Below are 17,121 nucleotides of genomic sequence, written 5' to 3'. Positions count from 1 at the left end.
ATTAATGATTTATGCTTCCGCTGAATACGATGATTTGTATTTACTGTGTTGTAACACTTTATGTTAATGAATGAAAGTTTTATTTAAAATCTTGTATGAGGTCAATGTGATTGGTGGCTAGATCCTGGTACGTCACACGCCTCGCGGGGGTTTCTGCTTGGGGTATTTTTCGGGGTGTGACACGCGGGTCCTGAACTTAGTTATTTTTTCCATGTTTTACGTTCGGTTTAATTTCTCAGCAACGAGCGTGCGTGATTCAAAGATTTTACGTCTGCTTTTCACTCGGCGTTATTTTTTCCCGCTTTTATTTATTTTGTTTTTACGAGCTTTTGCGGTGTTGGTGGTCGTTGACTATGGCTTAGTATTACTACTATTAACACAGTTTTATGACAACCGCTGCAACGCAGGGGCTTAATACTAGTATCTTTATATATAATATAATAATCTAAACTTATAATAAAAAGAATTCCAAGTGTAAAGTGTCATTTACTCTTTTAATTTATTATTTTCTTCTTTAATTATTATCAACATTATTAATATTAATACATTAAACTAAAGTATATTAGATTACCGTATTACTACAAGAAACAAGTATATGTATCTATACAATTACTTTTTGTTGCGTTTTGTTTATACAGATGAGGTGTTTTACTTCAACATGACTTCAGGTAATTAATCAACTAGATAAATTGATAAAATTCGATTTTGTTCTCTTTATACAAAATATTAAACATTTTACTTTGTGTAATACTAGTCTAAGATCCCTTGAATTTCGCGGGTGGACTAACACACAAATATATAACTTAAAATTGTTGAAATAATCCTTTGACAGAAATAAACGTTCAACTACTAATGAAATTAGTAAACTATAAAAAAAAAACGTTCCATTACTTTTGTAAATATTAAATTACAATGAACTAGAAAAATGAATACGAAAAAAAATCACAAGTCATTAAAGATTTTTTGATACACCACATATATAATGACACCGTTTAATAGAGGGCCGGTTGCATTGGTGATAACCAGTGCTATATCATTTTTAAGCGAATATATCATTGCTTAATGATTACAAACTTTAGTTGATTGCTTGAGTTTCTTTCAAAGGATCCCCGTTCGACCTGATTTTGGAAACACGTTCACTATCCGCAGGATCAATAAAATTAAGAATGCCATGCACTTGTTGCTCTGTACTCTACAACATTAATCAAGACTCCACCATTAGCCAACACAATTAGTTATAAAGATAGTATAAAGAATAAAATGACCATTTTCAATAGCAATGTGCATAGTAGATGTTAGGGGAGGATTTCTTAATGACCTGTGATCCGCAAGTGTTATCCTGTTTGGTGATCCTTACTTCTGTGACAATTAGTGATCCTCAGAAGTGCTTCAGGATCAGGATCATGGATCATCCTAAGAATCCTTATACTAATGATTGTTCACTTTGAATTCGGTGTTGTATTGCAGGAGTACCGGTGTGGACTTGGTCATGGCGATATTCCTGGAGCATATTCCCTTCAATTCTGCACGTGCTTGACTGTTGTGAACGTTGTGGAGAACGTGGGGAGAAGGCACGAAATGCGGACAGTTAGTTAGGCTAGATATTTTCTATTTTTGATAGCGAGCTATTTTTAGAACACTTGGCTATTTTTTGGCTACACACACTCGTACAACTGCACTCATCAGCTCACGGCGAAACACTTAGCAATTTTCATACATTTCTACACGATACACAATAGTGATCCTTGTACCTAGCTCGCTATCATCCGAAGTTGTAAAAGAATTATTGTTTAATTTGAGTTGGTGATCGGTAGTTTCCATCACCCGAGGTTTTTTATGCCGGAGATCATTCATTGATCAAGGGCTTTTTCCTCGTATAAATCTTTGTGTTACTTGTGTAATTTATTTCTAAGTGATCCTCATTGTTGTTTACCAATTCAAGCATCATACCCCGTAACAGAGAGTTTGGTTGCATTATCCTTATCTGATTTTTGACAAAAACAGTTTGGCGCCCACCGTGGGGCAATTGGTGCTTCATACCTAAGAGATTCTCATCCTTGTGATCATTTTGGTTCATTGCATTCAAGCACATGGCTTCATCATCAAAGAACACTTCTACTATGATGTCTGCGGTCAATTCATCTTAGGGCATTCCACCTTTGCCTCCACCACCTACTGGACCTCAGAAGAATTCCGAGAAGAAACCAACTCCCATTTTCTCAAAACCTCCAACTTCTTCTGCTTCTTATACTCCTACTACTAGTGACTTGTTTACTCTGATTTTGCAGATGAAGGAGCGTATACAGCAGCAGGATAAGACCAATGAAAGGATTCTTAGAGAAATTGGAGATATAAAGAAACAGAAGATACTGGCAGAGGATCATTCCCCACTGATGCCCAGATCTTTGAATTTCGAAACTCCGGTTATAACTTCTCAGCCTTCAGTGGTTCCAGATGTTCAATATATGGGAGGACCGAAAGGAGTGCATTACGGATCATCAGCAATGACTCAGGCTTCAGGTTCATACTTCCAACCAGCAGGATCCCATCCTCAGCATATAGGATCCTTCGCAAGCTCAGGAGGATACCCAGGAGCGCAGCAGATTCAAGGGTTCTGGCCATTTCAAGGATCCTTGCAGGTTCAAGGATCCTCCCAGGTTCAAGGATCCTCCTATGTCCCAGGATCCTCCCAGGTTCAAGGATCCTCATATGTTCCAGGATCCTCTCAGGTTCAAGGATCCTCTTATGTCCTAGGATCCCCGCAGGTTCAAGGATCCTCTCAGTCTCATGGATCCTTTCAGATTCCGGGATCCTTAAGGAGTTTGCAGTCAGGGAGTTCAGATATCCATCAAGGAGATTTTATTCCAATGCAGACCATTGCTTCTACTGGTCCTTCGATCATTCCGGAGTCTCAACAATATGGATTCACATCCACTCTTCCTAATTTGAACCCAATGGGAGGTAACACTTTCAATAATTCTTATACCACTATCCATGGCCTTATGCAAGATACAGGTATCAATCATGCCATGGCCAGAGAATTGCAAAAATTAAAGGATATGATATCAAGTGCCCCAGGAGTGGTCAAGCCTATCCCGGAGATTGCAGATGGAAGCCATAAGATATCTTGTTTTGCATCACCAATCTGTGATGCTGAGATACCCAAGAGGTTCCACGTGCCGACCATGAAGTTGTATGATGGTTCAACAGATCCTGAAGAACACATAGCACAATATAGGGAAAGGATGGAAATCAATCCCATCCCATAAAGGTTAAAGGAAGCATGCCTGTGCAAGGGATTTGGATCCACTCTTACTGGATCGGCTCTTAAATGGCTGCTAAGTCTTCCCCCTTACTCCATTACCTCATTTGCTAATCTAGTTAACCTATTTAATAATCAGTTTTCTTGTAGTAGAAAATTTGAGCGCTTAACTAGTGATCTGTATAGGATAACCCAGGGTCATAATGAATCATTAAGGGATTATATCACTAAATTTAGCAAAGAATCCTTAGATATTCCTAACCTGGATATAGCTACGGCTGTTGAAGCCTTTAAAATGGGATTGCTTAGGGATTCATTATTCTATGATGATCTTGTTATGACACCATGCAGGAACCTAGATGAGGTAAGAACCCGGGCACTTAGGTTCATCCGGCTAGAGGATGACAAGAGGATCCAGGAGAGGCTAGCGGGATCCTCAAAGCAAGAGAAACAAGGATCCTCATTCAAGAACAACAAGTTCAGCTCCTACAACAAATCTGATAACCAGAATGTGCATGCTGTTGAACAAGAAGAGGTTGATGAGGATTATCCTCCAATTTCTGAATATTGTTTTTCTGTTGATAACAATGAATTAATCCTTGCGATGCAGAATTTAGGTGATAAAGCTAGATGGCCCAGGAAAAATGACAGACCAGCTGCAACTAAAGATAAGTCCAAATGGTGTTCATACCATGAAGACTTTGGGCATCTCACAGAAGAATGCATTGTACTGAGAAAAGAAATTGGATACTTGTTGAGCAAGGGGCACTTGAAAGAATTATTGGGGAGAAAGAAGTCAAGGACTTAGGATCTTGAAAGGATCCCAGAGAAAGCTCCAGCCCCTCCAGCAGATGCACAAGTTATAAACTTTATTTCTGGAGGATCAGACATTTGTGGAACATCCTTCTCAGCAGCTAAAAGGCATGCAAAGGAAACCAAGATGGATAATGGAGATAGACCCATCCGAACATCCAGTGTCTCTGAAGGAAAAGTCATAACTTTTGATGAAGATGATCGTGTTGACATTCAGGATCCTCATCACGATCATTTGGTTATCACTCTTTTTATTTCTAACCATTTTGTCCGCAGGATCCTAATAGACGGAGGAAGCTCTGTGAACATTATCCAGCTTGATATTCTTAAGAAGATGAATATCCCTGAATCCGATATCATACCAAGATCCTCTGTGCTCGTGGGATTCAGTGGCGAGACTAAGAGTACTCTGGGGGACATTAAACTCCCAATTTATATTGAAGGGCTGCATTCTTACCAGAAATTTTGTGTTATTGACTGTTTATCTTGTTGTAATGTTATCCTTGGCAGGCCTTGGATACATGATATGAAGGCAGTCCCATTCACCTATCATCAATGTGTGAAGCTCCCTAGTCCCTAGGGAATAGTAAAGATTGATAGTGATCAGCAGGAGGCTAAAAACTGCTACACCTCATCAATGAAACCAGCCTCAAAGTCAAGGGAGCAATAGCAATCAAAGTATCCTCCAAGGGATGTCTTGGAGGTAGGAGAGTAGGATGTAGTAGAAATCCTTATGGATCCTGGTGATCCTGAATCCAAAATTTATATAGGATCAGGGATCCTTGGCGAAATGAGAGAAGACCTCATATCCTTCCTCAAAAGGAGAAAAACTACCTTTGTATGGAAATGATGACTGTCGTAAGGGTCAATCAAAAACCTAAATAAGCTACGTAGATAGCGTAAGTAGGGTATCGTATCCACGGGGAATCTGTGGTCAGTGTCACGTTTTAACTAAGAACTAAATTATTTAGATTGGGGTTTTGATGAATTTAATTGTAAAAGCTAAGGAACTAATTAAGAGAGTTGTAATCAATACGAGAAAGAATAACCTCTACCCAGAATCCCAATTACCTGTTTAACATCAAAACCTGTTTACTGATTCAAAACACGACATAGACATGGCCTCGGAATTAATGAATCTGATCAGTTATCAAGGATGGTTTTTAAGATTCACTATACCACCTAATAACCTGTTCAATTGTATCAACTACCCGTCAATTTACTAACCCGCTAACAACGCAAGAAAGTTGCCAATACGCTTAATAAACGACAAATAATTCAAACACAATAAACGTTTACCAAGAATCCAACACGAGTGGTCAAGCTGTACCAGTTATACAAATCCGCAAACAAGACTTAATGTAAAACAACGTAAAAGTTCATCCGAGTAGAAGTTATAAGAAAATTAGCCGCGCATCATGGTCATCGTTGCTTCAGGATTTGTTAGAAATTGATTCAACATGAAGGAGTTGCTTGGAAGATGGAAGATGATGAAAAGTAATCGCCCAAAAGTGCTCCCAATCGTCCCTCTGCGGCTGCGTAATAGTTCCCTCCATGTTTTCTTTGAAATAGGTTAAAAAAACACAATTTTCCACGTTGTAATCCTTTCGCGCCACGCTACAAAATCTCCTCACTCCCTCGCGTGGCGCGAGGGAGCATGTTCTGACCATTTCGTTGACTCTATCTGTCGCGCCACGCGACACCTCACATAGCCTCCCTCGCGTGGCGCGAGGGAGCATGGTTTCCAGCATAACTGCTTTCTCGCTCCGTATTGCCTCGTAACACCCGTTTTCCAGCTTGTATGATCATTGTACTGCATTTAAGCGCTGTTAAGCTTGAAAAACCCGACAACCAATAAGTACAAAAATGACTATGGATAAACACACTCGAACGCTTAAAACCGACACAAACTATACATAATATGACGTGTTTACATCCGCACATCACATCCCCACACTTATCTTTTTTCGTCCCCGAAAAATTATTCGCAATGGAATCACAACTAAAACAAATGGCTTTCAATATATTCAATTATTTTATTAAAATAAATCTAACCACACGTTAACCACGATTGTGAATATACTGTCCACTTAAACCCAACCGCCGGTTTCCAAGCCCTTATTTTCGATCCATTAAGTTCAAGTAGTGTATAGTCATCTATGGATCCCACACTCAAAAGACTACGACTCCACCTATTCCCGTTTCAAGCTTATGAGATTAAAAGATATTAAATCTACCGTCTTATATAAAAAACTCTTATGTTAGTCCGATTAAACGTTATGATGGAAGAATGGATGATATTGCGAGCTTACATGCTTTTGTATATGATCAGTTTAGCGGACATATGCCACACGAGTCACCATCCCCATGGTTAATGCCATAAACTTCACGTTTTTTTTACATGTGCTCAGATGAATGGATGGATGGAATGATTTTTTTTTACTTAAACTATGACTGAACTACAATGACACGACACCTAAACTAAACGCTAGTTTCCCCCTCCCCACACTTTTTTCCTTCATTGTCCTCAATGAGGAAGGAAACTACGACTCAAACAACTGAAAATAAAAATAGAAATAAAAATACAACAACAACAAATGGAACAAACTCCCCTGATTTCCTTGCCGCTCTGCATCTGTCTAGTTCCATGCCTTCCAAAACGCACTAGTACTCCAACCACAGTTCCCAGCCAAATACGACCCATTACTAATTCTAGCAACATCACCAAACATAATCATAGCATAATATATATATATATATATATATATATATATATATATATATATATATATATATATATATATATATATATATATATATATATATATATATCAGCCCAACCGGTTAACCCTTACAATTTCCCCAAATATGTCCAATATCAAGTTAAGTACAGACCATCATCAGCCAAAAACAAAATAAGAGGGAAAAATACAAAAGATAACCAAAATCACCGGCGCTGATACTGCTAGACCATCTACTCGTCATCCCCTCCAGACTCCTCATCGCCCCCAGCAGCCTGCTGTGGTGGTGGAAACCAATCCGGCACCTCTATGTGCTGACGCTCCATAATGTATCTCAATACGTCATTTTGAACCAGCAACATATCCCTCAATGACTCCAGTGTCACTGGTGCTGATGCAGGCGCACGTACCTGACGTTGCGCACGAGGATGCTCAGACGGAGGACGCTCGGACTGCAGACGCACTCTCTGTCTGTGAGGAGGACCCTGCTTTACCGCCTCCCAACGAAGCGGCTCATCCAAACAAATCATCTGCGCTCGACGCAGCTCTTCAATCCCAAACTCAGCTGTAACTGGACTAGGAGTCAACAAACGCTCCTCATATATATCAGTAACCCCCAAATGCCTTGCCAACCTAGTCACATAAGTACCCAATGGCAACCTGGCTTGACCACCCTTTCGACGACCCCGTGCGAATGATGCCAACATCACTGTCGCCAAATTCACTTCTTTCCTATTCATAATGCAATACAAACAGAACAAATCATTCTGACTCACCTTATCTTCTCCACCCTTCCTACCCATGACTGTGCACGCGATGATCCTATAAATATATCTGACAAACGGGTCCCGAATCGAAGATGCCATCGCACGTGTAGACCATTCTGAGTCCGCTATCATCAGCCAAAACTCAGATAACTCTGCTTCCATCACATAATAATCCTCTCGATTAACTGTAACTCCCCGTAACGACCTCCTAAAATCCACTACGCTTGACTCCTCCCTGGTGTACAACCCAATCGCCTCTGCGAACTGGGGAACACTCATTCTAAATGCTTGATGCCCCAACATAAACTTAACTGTATATGGTTGCATGAACCACTCAGGCGAATACTTAAAAGTAGAATGAAACTCAACAGTGAGTTCTGCATACTGTGGCTCTGCGCACCGTATCGCCTCTAACCATCTACGTCCTAACAACCCTTCCAATCTCTCCCGCTGATTCATAGCATCAATCATTCCCCAATTCATGGTCCTGTGCTGAAATAACTCCATTTCCAAAAACTTTTCGCATCTCTCATATTCGTCGGTGCCCAACATAAACTGTAACAGTGTGTGATTGTGCAACACCCGCTGATCAAGAGGCACTGCCACGACATTGGGTTCCGGACGCTCCTCAGGCATCCTATATTGGACCGGTTGACTCTTTTTCGTTGCTTTGCGCTTGCGTTTTCCTCCTGCACTTGATGCACCTTCGTCCGACATCCTGAAAGCATGCAAAGATTTAAGTTATTCTAATGCCGGTGACATTCGTAACCGTATAGCATTTCATTCGCGGTTACGAAGTCAATAACAAACAATAGTGATGACATTATGATGCGAGTCGGAATATCATGTAAATTGGTCAATTCGTTCGTATGGAGCTTGAGGACAAACGAATCGACCGAAGCTTATAACAAGTACTTCAATATTCGACTCGAATTACAATTCATAACTAGTGTTTTGAACAGTGTAGAACACCTTTTATAAATTTCCAGATTTTTATTATTTTTATTATTTTTATTATTTTTATTTTATTTTATTTCAGATATAGAAATATACACATATACACGCTGTGCCCCGACTAAACCACCCAACCTGACTCCGCGCTCACTTTGCTCGCCTCGACACTAATCATCGTTCTAACTGCTCGCTTGTATGCATTACGCCTAACAAACACTCACCAAGGGGTACGTCAACTTCAACGATCCTATAACACGACGCACCTTGCCACTGATGCGTAAATGCCAACTATTATTCTTAATTCGCTCCCTTCACCACACGCTACTCTTGCATCCTACGTCCGATTTTTTTTTACCACAACAAATGCAATTATATGATTATGTCTTAATAAGTACCAACATGCTGGACTTCTTTTTCACCTCGTAGAACCAAATACTACCCATATCTATCAAAAACATCCCAATCTTTTTATCACAATTCAGTTCCCTATCAAACTAACTCACTATTTTTATCTCCCAACTTAAAAACAACTTTCTTGCAATTACACTCAACACTCATTTTCAACAACATCATAACAGCCCCAAAACTCCCAGAATTTTGACTAAACACAGCCTAACTTAAAAAAAATGCATTCTCTAAACTCTTAAAGCCCCTGACCCATCTTTGTACTCAAACATCTCTTTTCAACAATCAACTTCAATATCAACATAACAACCTTTAGAATCTCAATCAACAATAATAGTTCTCAGCATCAATAATGAAACAATGAAAAACTTCATACCTGGATTCACAATTTGAACTGAAAAATTAGAAAGATTATGCACTCTGCTTTGTTAATCGGAAATCGGTGACTGGTAATCGGCAATAACGATGGTGGCGGATACGGTGGTCTCCGGCGGTGATTAGGTGGTGTATGGGTGTACAGTGGAAGATGGAGGTGGACGATGGTTGTTGTTCGCTTTAATCGGAGATGGTGGGTTCAGTGGTCCGCAGTGGTGTAACAGGGAAATGGGTAGGGATCGCCGACCGTCGTCAACAGAAGTTGACAGTGAACAATTGGGTGGTGGCCGGAGGAAGGTGGGTATGGTGATGATTATGGACGGAGATGGTGGTTGTATTTGACTGTGAGAAACGATGGTGGTGAGGTATGGTGAAGGAGGAGGTAATCGATGATGGTTCTTGGTGGGAAGTGAGAGTGGGTAGAAGAGGGGGCGATTATGGAGAAAGAGGGGTTTTATGAGAAGATGATTGATTTTTAGGTTAAGAGAATTTGGGGCCGGAAACGCAGACCTTCGCGTGGCGCGCCAGGGAGTGTTACTCTTTCGCGTGGCGCGAAGAAGAATGGTTTCCAGTAAATGCCCTCTTTTTTATGGCTTCCATGCCTTAGAAATTTTTTTTTTGATCTTTCTTGTCACTTCCTTCACCCCGCAATTGAGTTTTTATGATAATTTAGCAATAGAAACGTACCTGGGGCTCCTCTTTTCACAGTTTACTTTCTTCGAATCCTCTCATATCCTGAAATACTCCGAAAACATACCGAAAACAATCGAAAATTGTGCAAAATTGCTCCAAAAACTAATTTTTCGGCCGTAATTTTTATGTGATCATAAAATCTCGTTGAAAATCACCTTGTCCTACCCCCCAAACGAGTGTGCGTTGCCCTCAACTGCACTAAAGCTTAACCCAACCACCCGAGCGTCCCCACACTTGATTAACGGCACGGTTATACTCGAAAACTCACTAAAAACAATCTAACTAACTACGAAAGCAAAAAATAATTACAAATGAACCTTAGGCTGCCTCCTAAGAGCGCTAAGTTTTAGATCTTCAGCCAGATCGTACCTGTGCGATTACTCAACATACTCGCGGACGGTGCTCACGTATAGCACCTCCACGTGCTTCCCAGGACCGTTAATTTCTCGAGCATTGAAGTACGGCTTCAGTCTGTGGCCGTTCACCATCTGGCGGATATGATCATCAAAGTCCTCAATCTCAAAATCACCGTGTTTTCCGACCTTTGTCACACGATAAGGCCCTGTCCACTTACTCTTCAGCTTTCCAGGGAACAGTTTCAACCTGGAATTGTATAACCAAACAAGCTGGCCGACTTCAAACACTTTCGGCCTAATCTTCGCGTCGTGCACTTTCTTCATCTTATCCTTGTATGCAGCAGCACAGTCGTAAGCTTCATTCCTTATCTCTTCCAGTTCACCCAATGTCAATTGTCTCTCCTTACCTGCAGTATCATAATCAATGTTAATCTGTTTAGCTGCCCAAAATGCACGATGTGCAATTTCTACCGGTAAGTGACATCCTTTTCCATAGACCAATCGATACGGTGTTGTTCCAATCGGTGTTTTGTACGCTGTACGATACGCCCACAAAGCATCGTCCAATTTATTGGACCAATCCTTGCGGTCGGCTCGCATAGTTTTTTGTAAAATTTCTTTAATTTGTCGATTAGAAACTTCGACTTGCCCACTCGTTTGAAGATGATACGGAGTGGCAATTCGATGATCAACACCATATCTCTTAAGGAGTTTGCCAAAGTTGAAATTTTTGAAATGAGACCCCCCATCACTTATGATCACACGAGGGACACCAAATCTCGAAAAAATGTTTGATTGAACGAACTTGCAAACAACCTTATGGTCATTGGTCTTGGTGGCAATGGCCTCAACCCATTTAGACACATAATCCACTGCCACCAAGATGTAGAGATTTCCGAACGAATTCGGGAATGGGCTCATAAAGTCAATTCCCCATACGTCGAAGATATCGACAACGAGGATTGGCTGCATGGGCATCTCATCCCGTTTCGAAATGCTACCCATCTGTTGACATCGTAAACAATTCTTAGCGTATTCAAACGAATCCCTGAACACCGTAGGCCAATACAGCCCACACGATAGCACTTTTCGTGCCGTTTTCTGTCCACTGAAATGTCCACCACATGCGGACTCGTGCACCAATGACAAAACTGATGGAATTTCTTCATCCTCAACACACTTTCGGATAATCTGATTAGCTCCAACTTTAAACAGATCCGGTTCATCCCATATATACTGCTTTGCTTGTGAAAGAAAGTGCACCTTCCTAGATCTCGACCAATGGTCCGGAATGATACCTGAATGAGCATAATTAGGAAAGTTAGCAAACCATGGTTGAGTATCAATGGTAAGTAAATGCTCATCTGGAAAAGTTTCCAGAATATCATGTTCAGGTCCTTCAATCTCATTCACCACTCGTGACAGGTGGTCTGCCACCACGTTTTCGCTTCCCTTCTTATCTCGTATCTCCAAATCGAATTCTTGCAATAAAAGGATCCATCTGATAAGTCTCGGCTTTGCGTCCTTTTTCTCCATAAGATACCTGATTGCAGAGTGATCAGAAAACACAATTACTTTACTACCACAAATATAAGGTCTAAACTTGTCTAATGCATAGACAACAACAAGAAGCTCCTTTTCTGTGGTGGTGTAATTCAACTGAGCATCCGCGAGAGTCTTGCTCGCATAGTAGATTGCCACCGGTTTCTTGTCAACTCTCTGTCCCAAAACTGCACCTACTGCATAGTCACTAGCATCGCACATTATTTCAAAAGGAAGTGACCAATCAGGGGATTGTAGGATGGGTGCTTCAACTAACTTCTGTTTTAGTGTCTCAAAAGATCTTCTACAATGCTTGTCAAAAACAAATGGGACATCTTTTAACAAAAGATTACACAACGGTTTAGTGATAACTGAAAAGTTCTTAATGAACCGTCTGTAAAAACCGGCGTGTCCAAGAAAGGAACGGACGCCTTTGACACTTGTGGGTGGTGGTAAGGTCGAAATTACTTGAATCTTTGCGTGGTCCACTTCAATCCCCTTACTCGAGACAACGTGTCCCAACACGATGCCTTCCTGAACCATAAAATGGCTCTTTTCCCAACTTAATACCAGGTTTGTTTCAACACATCTTTTTAGCACTCGGGATAATTGTTCCAAACATGCCTCAAAAGATGTGCCAAAGATTGAAAAATCATCCATAAAAATTTCCAAAGACTCCCCGACCATATCTGAAAAGATACTCATCATACACCTTTGGAAGGTGGCCGGGGCATTACATTCGCCTAAACGCAAAAGTACCGTAAGGACAGGTAAACGTAGTCTTTTGTTGATCATCAGGATGAATAGCAATCTGATTATAACCTGAATAACCATTAAGAAAACAGTAAAATTTCTGACCTGCGAGCTTTTCCACAATTTGATCAATAAAAGGAAGTGGGAAGTGATCTTTTGAAGTTGCAGCATTCAACTTTCTATAATTTATGCAAATTCTCCACCCGGTTACCGGCCGGGTGGCCACTTCCTTACCGTCTTCACCTGTAACAATCTGGATGCCCGCCTTTTTAGGCACCGTCTGTGTCGGACTCACCTAAGTACTGTCTGATATGGGATAGATGATCCCTGCATCCAACCACTTTAAGACTTCCTTTTACACAATTTCCCGCATGTTCGGGTTCAGTCTTCGTTGAGCATCTCGAGCCGGTTTTGCTCCCTCTTCAGTGATGATCTTATGCATAACAATGGATGGACTAATCCCCTTGAGATCAGCGATTGTCCACCCAATTGCAGCCCGGTTGGCTATTAACACTTCCATCAAAGCTTTTTCTTGTTCAGGTGATAAATTGGACGCAATAATTACCGGTAGGGTGTTGTTGTCGCCAACGAAAGCATACTTCAAATGCTTTGGCAATGTCTTTAACTCGACTTGTGGAGGTGATTCAAGTGATGGCTTCAACTGAGTGTCAATATGATCCGGTAAATTCTCGACTTGATGTGTCCAAGTCGGCTTCAATTCCCTAGCAGCCATCACCTCCAACTCTTCTTCCGCATATTCCAATTCCACCTCTATTTCTGCCAAATCCCTGTCACAAACAAAACACGTCTCTATAGTGCATTCCCCACTTTCGTGAGGATAACACCCGTCAATAATGTCCGCCATGAAGCATTCATCATTGACTAGAGAATCAGATGCACGGGCAAAAGCATTTAATCGGACCTTGCGATTTCCAAACGTGATGTCAACCGTACCATTTCTACAATCGATTAGTGCATTAGCGGTTGCTAAAAATGGTCTACCAAGTATGACATTAGGTTGTTTAGTGTTTTCAATTTGCACATAGTCTAAAACCAAAAAGTCAACCGGGTAATAAAACTCGTCAACTTTGACAATGACATCACGCAAGATCCCCCGGGGTAGTTTTAACGTCAAGTCGGCCAACACCACGGTGGTGTCGGCTTGTTTCAATGGTCCGAAGTCGTATTGATCATATAAACTTCCCGGTAAGATGCTAACACTTGCTCCCAAATCCAGCAAGGCTCGACTTATCTTAAATTCACCCACTTGAATGGGGATTAGAGGAGCACCTGGATCTCGGAGCTTTGGTGGAAGATCACCCGACAAAACGGCACTAACTTTTTTGGTTAAAGCTATCTTTTTCAGAAATTTGTTATGCCGTTTTTGGGTGCAAAGCTCTTTCAAATATTTTGCATATGCCGGAACCTGCTTGATTGCGTCTAGTAACGGAAGATTAATTTTCACCTGTTTAAAAACTTCCCACATCTCATCCTGTTGTGGGCCCCGTTTATTAACAACTTTTGTTTCGGGATTAATTAAAGCCTTAGGAAATGGTACGGTATTACCCTCCATACCCTTCTCCTTTTTGTCACCCGGTTCAGTATCTATCACCCTATTATTTTCAAGATTTTCTTTTTTATTCTTTTTAGGGCTAATAGGTCCCGTCTCCGCATCGGACTCGTTTTCCTCATCAACCTCCTCCACAACACCTTCAACCAACTGTGGAGGAGTCCCAACCTGATTATCATAAACTTTCCCAAAACGAAGAATACTTACCTGATTAATTCTGGCGTTAGACGAACTCCCTTGATGCTGTGGATTCTTCGTGATATCACTAGGCAATCGACTCGAATCTTTTCTCCCTTATGCCATCTCGGTCGCCAGTTGGGCGACTTGCTTTTCCAATGCTTGATGAGATTTAGCTTGCACTTCTTGGTCTTTTTTCATTTGCTTCAACATTTCCATAATCTCCCGATTGGAAACTTCCTCGTTTGAAGTATTTGCCTTGCCCTGCTCCTGTTGTTGCTGATAACTTCTTTGGTTGCCCTTGTTGTAATTTCCTTGAGGGTAATTCTGATTATAATTCGATTGACGGTTCTGATACGGCTGGCTTCCTTGATTCGGTACCTGAAAATGAGGATTCAATTGATTAGTATTACTGTACCGAAAGTTTGGATGATTACGCAAACCTGGATGATATGTGTTTGAATTCATATCATAATTCCTTTGCTCTCCATAAACCATGTTCACGTCCTCCTCAGCCGCTACAAACTGACCCGGGCATGCATCCAACGTATGTCCCAAATCTCCACATGAATCACAAACCGGGAAGGTTTGCGCCGCATGCAGTGCATCCCGTTCGCCCAAACCTCAAAATTTCGCTAACTGGCATTCCAATGCCTCCTTTTCTCTCTCTAGCTGAGCAACCCTTGCATTAGAAGCTCCCGCACTTGATGGTGCCACAATTGGATACTTTTTATTCCTATCCGACTGTGCTTGCCTCTTTGAATCTGCTGCAACAATATCCAAGTAATCCCAATCTACATCCACATGATTTTTCAAAAAGGTACCCCCAGTGATAGCCTTAATATCCCGTCTATCCTCATTTGAAATCCCATCGTGGAATGCGGTAATCAACTCCCATCTTTGAATACCGTGGTGAGGACAATTACGGATCAATTGATTGAACCGTTTCCAAGCCTCGTAAAGAAGCTCACCCGGTAATTGTTGGAACTCTCTAATTGCTAATCTCCCCGTTTTAGTTCTTTGCGGGGTATAGTACTCATCCAAAAATTGTTGCTGCAGCTCTTGCCATGTATAAATGCTAGCATATGGCAACGATGTAAACCAATCCCTCGCAGCATCCTTTAATGAAAACTGAAACAATACCAACTTAACCTGATCTGGCGTGAAACCGTGTCCAGCAATCATACCACAAACTGCCTCAAAATCTGCTATGTGTGCATATGGCTCTTCAGTACCTTTCCCGTGAAAGGTAGGTAGCATGTTCAGAATATGTGGTTTTGCTTCAAACGAACGTTCCACATTACCCGGTGCTACTGGCATCACTATCGGGGATGCATGCTCAGCAATGTGCGGCCTAAAATGGCTCTCAACTCCTTGAATATTCGGATCCGGAAATCGAGGGTCTCTTTGTCTTTGGCGAGGTGCAACCGGTGCCCTATGAACCTGTGGCGGGGTCTGATAAGCATCTACTCCCCGTGGCTGTCTCTGTTGCTGATACAACGGCTGATTACGATTAAGTGCCTGATGTTGAAACCCACCTGGATACCCCATATACCCCTCATTTATCCCCCACTCCTCGTCTCCATAACCATCATCCCATGTCTTTGTTCTCGCCCTATTGCCCACTTGCTCAAACATAGCACCCGACCGGTTCGGGTGTGGTATTAAATTCGGTTGATTCGTGGCCCGCAACGGCTCGGGCTGTGGTGGTAATTGGCTTTCTAGAGAGTAAAGTGGTCCACCTATAAAATGAAATTCTCCAGTTGGAGCAGAGGTTGGTTGGGTAGTTGTGCTTGATGATGGTGCAATGGGTGTGGTTTGTTGTTGTGGTTCAGATGTAAATGGAGATGGTGGCATTGGTGGCAATTCCGTAGTTGATGTTTGTTGTGGTGTTTGCTGTTGTGGGGTGGATTGGTTTTCTGAAGGATTCATGGTGGTTTGAACTGCTTTTCCCTTCAAGGCTGAACGAAGAAGCAGATTTTGACGTGCGGTCTTTTCAATTTCGGGATCAAACAAGAGCGGAGAAGATCTTCCTGAAAACCGAGTATGCATGCAAAAAGATCACCTGCACACAAGTAAACAAGAAAACAAAGCGTAATACCGAACAAGACAAAATTACACAAAAAGAAATATTTTTGGGTTTTTTATATTTTTTCAAAAACAATAAGAAAAAACAACTACTACTAAACTAACACTAAGCGCACGAATTCCCCGGCAACGGTGCCATTTTGATGACTGTCGTAAGGGTCAATAAAAAACCTAAATAAGTTACGTAGATAGCGTAAGTAGGGTATCGTATCCACGGGGAATCTGTGGTCAGTGTCACGTTTTAACTAAGAACTAAATTATCTAGATTGGGGTTTTGATGAATTTAATTGTAAAAGCTAAGGAACTAATTAAGAGAGTTGTAATCAATACGAGAAAGAATAACCTCTACCCAGAATCCCAATTACCTGTTTAACATCAAAACCTGTTTACTGATTCAAAACACGACATAGACATGGCCTCGGAATTAATGAATCTGATCAGTTATCAAGGATGGTTTTTAAGATTCACTATACCACCTAATAACCTGTTCAATTGTATCAACTACCCGTCAATTTACCAACCCGCTAACAACGCAAGAAAGTTGCCAATACGCTTAATAAACGACAAATAATTCAAACACAATAAACGTTTACCAAGAATCCAACACGAGTGGTCAAGCTATACC

At 41.3% G+C, this 17,121-nt stretch overlaps 1 protein-coding gene across 1 annotated transcript; it reads right to left on the bottom strand.

Moving 5' to 3' along the window:
* Positions 1-13,016: 13,016 nt before the first annotated feature.
* On the bottom strand, positions 13,017-14,906 carry LOC110919419. The gene is made up of 2 exons (XM_022163688.1): positions 14,532-14,906; positions 13,017-14,399 (listed from the first exon to the last, which is right to left on the bottom strand). Exons 1-2 carry the CDS (start codon positions 14,904-14,906, stop codon positions 13,017-13,019), a joined length of 1,758 nt encoding a protein of 585 aa, XP_022019380.1.
* Between the last annotated feature and the right edge of the window lie 2,215 nt (positions 14,907-17,121).

This window comes from Helianthus annuus, chromosome 16 (assembly GCF_002127325.2).
Source record: "Helianthus annuus cultivar XRQ/B chromosome 16, HanXRQr2.0-SUNRISE, whole genome shotgun sequence".
NCBI classification, from domain to species: Eukaryota; Viridiplantae; Streptophyta; class Magnoliopsida; order Asterales; family Asteraceae; genus Helianthus; species Helianthus annuus.
Note: the sequence above shows the minus strand (reverse complement) of the source record. Positions and strands in the feature narration are given on the sequence as shown.